Source organism: Zingiber officinale, chromosome 5A (genome assembly GCF_018446385.1).
Source record: "Zingiber officinale cultivar Zhangliang chromosome 5A, Zo_v1.1, whole genome shotgun sequence".
NCBI classification, from domain to species: domain Eukaryota; kingdom Viridiplantae; phylum Streptophyta; class Magnoliopsida; order Zingiberales; family Zingiberaceae; genus Zingiber; species Zingiber officinale.
In genome coordinates, this window is record NC_055994.1 from 138,916,698 (window position 1) to 138,919,506 (window position 2,809).

At 39.3% G+C, this 2,809-nt stretch overlaps 1 protein-coding gene across 1 annotated transcript; it reads left to right on the forward strand.

Annotated features, from left to right (window-relative positions):
- Positions 1-398: 398 nt before the first annotated feature.
- Positions 399-2,322, forward strand: LOC121983304 (transcription factor bHLH25-like). Its single transcript, XM_042536243.1, has 5 exons — positions 399-569; positions 673-729; positions 830-1,285; positions 1,368-1,739; positions 1,835-2,322. The coding sequence occupies exons 2-5, from the start codon at positions 694-696 to the stop codon at positions 1,907-1,909; spliced, it is 939 nt and encodes a 312-aa protein (XP_042392177.1). The 5' UTR covers positions 399-569; positions 673-693; the 3' UTR covers positions 1,910-2,322.
- The last annotated feature ends 487 nt before the right edge of the window (positions 2,323-2,809 follow it).

Below are 2,809 nucleotides of genomic sequence, written 5' to 3' on the forward strand. Positions count from 1 at the left end.
TTAGGTTGGGTCTGGTAGAAAGTTTCATGGATGATTTGGTGATAGAAAGTATTACAAAACTAACAGTCCATAAATAAAGGTAGAACCCCAGTGCAATTTGCTGTTTAATTTAGCTTCAATTTAAAGTAGCTGGAAGTTCTTCGAGTCACTTTGTACTCCAACAATCTTGGAGAAAATTCTTGCATGATCTAAGAAACTGAGAGCAATAATTCAGATATAAAACTGGCATATCAATAATTTCTTCTCCAGTAATTCAGCTATGAACTACATTGAGTTGCTGACACGACAGGCAATGCATGGGATATGATGCCTAGCAAAAATGGGAAAAAAAACATTGATAATTGAGTAAATTAGCTGTTGTAGAGCAACTTCCAAATCACCGTAATGCATTTTCTTAATAAATAAACTATTGGGCCAGATGGAGATGGAGATGGAGATGGAGATGGAGATGGAGATGGAGAAAGAGAGTACTCTCCTAGCTATATATCAACACATTAAAGTGTAGGCCAATCTAAAATTAGAAAAGAAGATTACTTCTTAAAAGTCAAGTGCTTAGCTTCGGCTTCAAGGTTGCCTCTTCTTTCTTGCTTTCTTTGATTTGAAAGTAGCTGACAAGACTTGCCATTCTTTCTCTTTTATGATTGTTTTGTTGTCTAAATTTGGCTCTTGCAGAGGAAGAACAAATTTCTCATCATGGAAGCATTGGCATCTCCATTCTATTCAGATATGGTAAGGACCAAGCAGTTTGGTACATGGCAATTCCGATTCCTCTAATTCCATCAGGAAGCTGAATGAGTGCAAAATTGCTTCTTTTTGGTGGAATTGGCAGGGAATGGATCACAGCTTCCTCAAACAGTGGGAGTTGACCTCATTGGCTCATGAGTTCAATGCAGAAGAGCATTTAGGAGTCGCACTTCGACACGACTTGGAACGATGCCCCTCTTCGGAAAGCCACAGCTCCTATGCGTCAGTCAGACCACCCAAGAAGATAGCCAAAACCAACAGCTGGAGTTCTTGCACCACCACTGAGCTCAACTCTGTTCCGCCGACGGATGCATCGGCATCAGGGCCAAAGATCCTATCTTTCGATAATCCGGACTGTGCTTTCCGCGGCGGTCTTGTTTCCAAGCCCAAAGAAGAGATGGATGTGCCGGTTGCCAGGGGACCAAAGAGAGGAAGAACAACTTCTCATAACCAGGAGCACATCATGGCTGAGAGGAAGAGGAGGGAGAAGCTCAGCCAGCGGTTCATCGCCCTATCCGCCATTGTTCCAGGCCTAAAGAAGGTACGACGACAACAATTTGGTCTTGGGTTTGCACAAAACCTGCATCTTTGCTAATATCTCTCGAACTTGTTTGATGCAAAAGAAGGACAAGGCATCCGTTCTTGGGGACGGCATCAAGTACCTGAAGCAGCTCCAGGAGAAGGTGCAGTCATTGGAAGACCAAATTGCGAAGAGGAATGTCGAGTCCGCAGTGCTTGTGAGGAATTCTCAGCTGTCTAGCGACGACGATAGCTCATCCTGCGACGAGAATTGCAATGAGGGCCATGGCGAGTCCCTTCCGGAGATTGAAGCCAGGGTTTGTGATAAGTCCGTTTTGATCAAGATTCACTGCGAGAACAAGAAAGGAGCGTTGGTGAGAGTGATATCAGAGATCGAGAAGCTCCGCCTCTCGGTGATGAGCACGAGTGTGATGACCTTCACCGGAGCTTCTCTCCACATCACTGTAATGACTCAGGCAAGATCCTCAACTGCTGCTGTTCCTTTCGCTTTCATATTTGGTTTTATGACTAGCTGCAAATAACAAAAAATCTCGTTGCGGATTTTCCGCAGATGGAAGAGGAATTCTGCATCACAGCCAAAGATTTGGTGAAGAAGTTGAACTCGGCTTTCCGGCAATTCATGTGAGGTAAGTGAATAAGCATCTAGCTATCTGGCCACCATTTTCACTGGTTTTCGCTGCATGTTTTTGCCCCTATTGTCTTAGTCTTCAGATTAAGCTACTTCCTCCTCTCTTAATTTTCTTTTTGCATGGTTAAGCTACTGATCATGTTTTTTAGAAGAAGAGAGAAGAATGGAGTATTCATTTGTCTTCTTTTAATAGTATTTTTGAGGACGTCAATTGAGTTTTCTTAACCTTTCTTATCTTCCCCTCCTTAAAGCCTCTCTCTGGTTCAAATTAAGTCAATGAAGCTTGACCTGCAGAGACAAATGGTGGCCTTCAGAAGACTGTAATGATCCTTCTTTAGGGCCAAATGAATAATTCTCAATTGTATCATTTTTTTTGGTAACTGCAATCATCTTGTGAACACTTGAAGTTTGTGAGAAACATTAGACAAGAAGTTTCAGAAATCAGTTTCTTTGTATGTTGCTGATTTCCTTAATTTTTATCAGAATTACTATTAGCATTCCTTGTTACTACATGTAATTTTTTATTTCAAAAAATTAAATTAATTAAATGATATTGAGGTTACTAAAGCTATTTAAAAGTTTATTTATTTAATAATCTATTAAACCAAGTTACACATCATGTTACAAAATAATAATTTGGCATGCATATAGGTCACAATAGATACGATTGATTTCGTGCGTGATATTTAGTGTGACTTCGTTGGCCTAAGAATTTTAAAAAAGTATATTTAAAGTGTTAGTATTGTGCATTTATGTGTCAAGACACTCCTTATATATTTTATAGATAATTATTTAATAAAGGTAAAAATTTATCATTAATTATTTATTTTTCTATACGTATATGATTAATGATAAAGTTCTACAGATTAATTAGTATATTAATTTGAAAACAGTCCT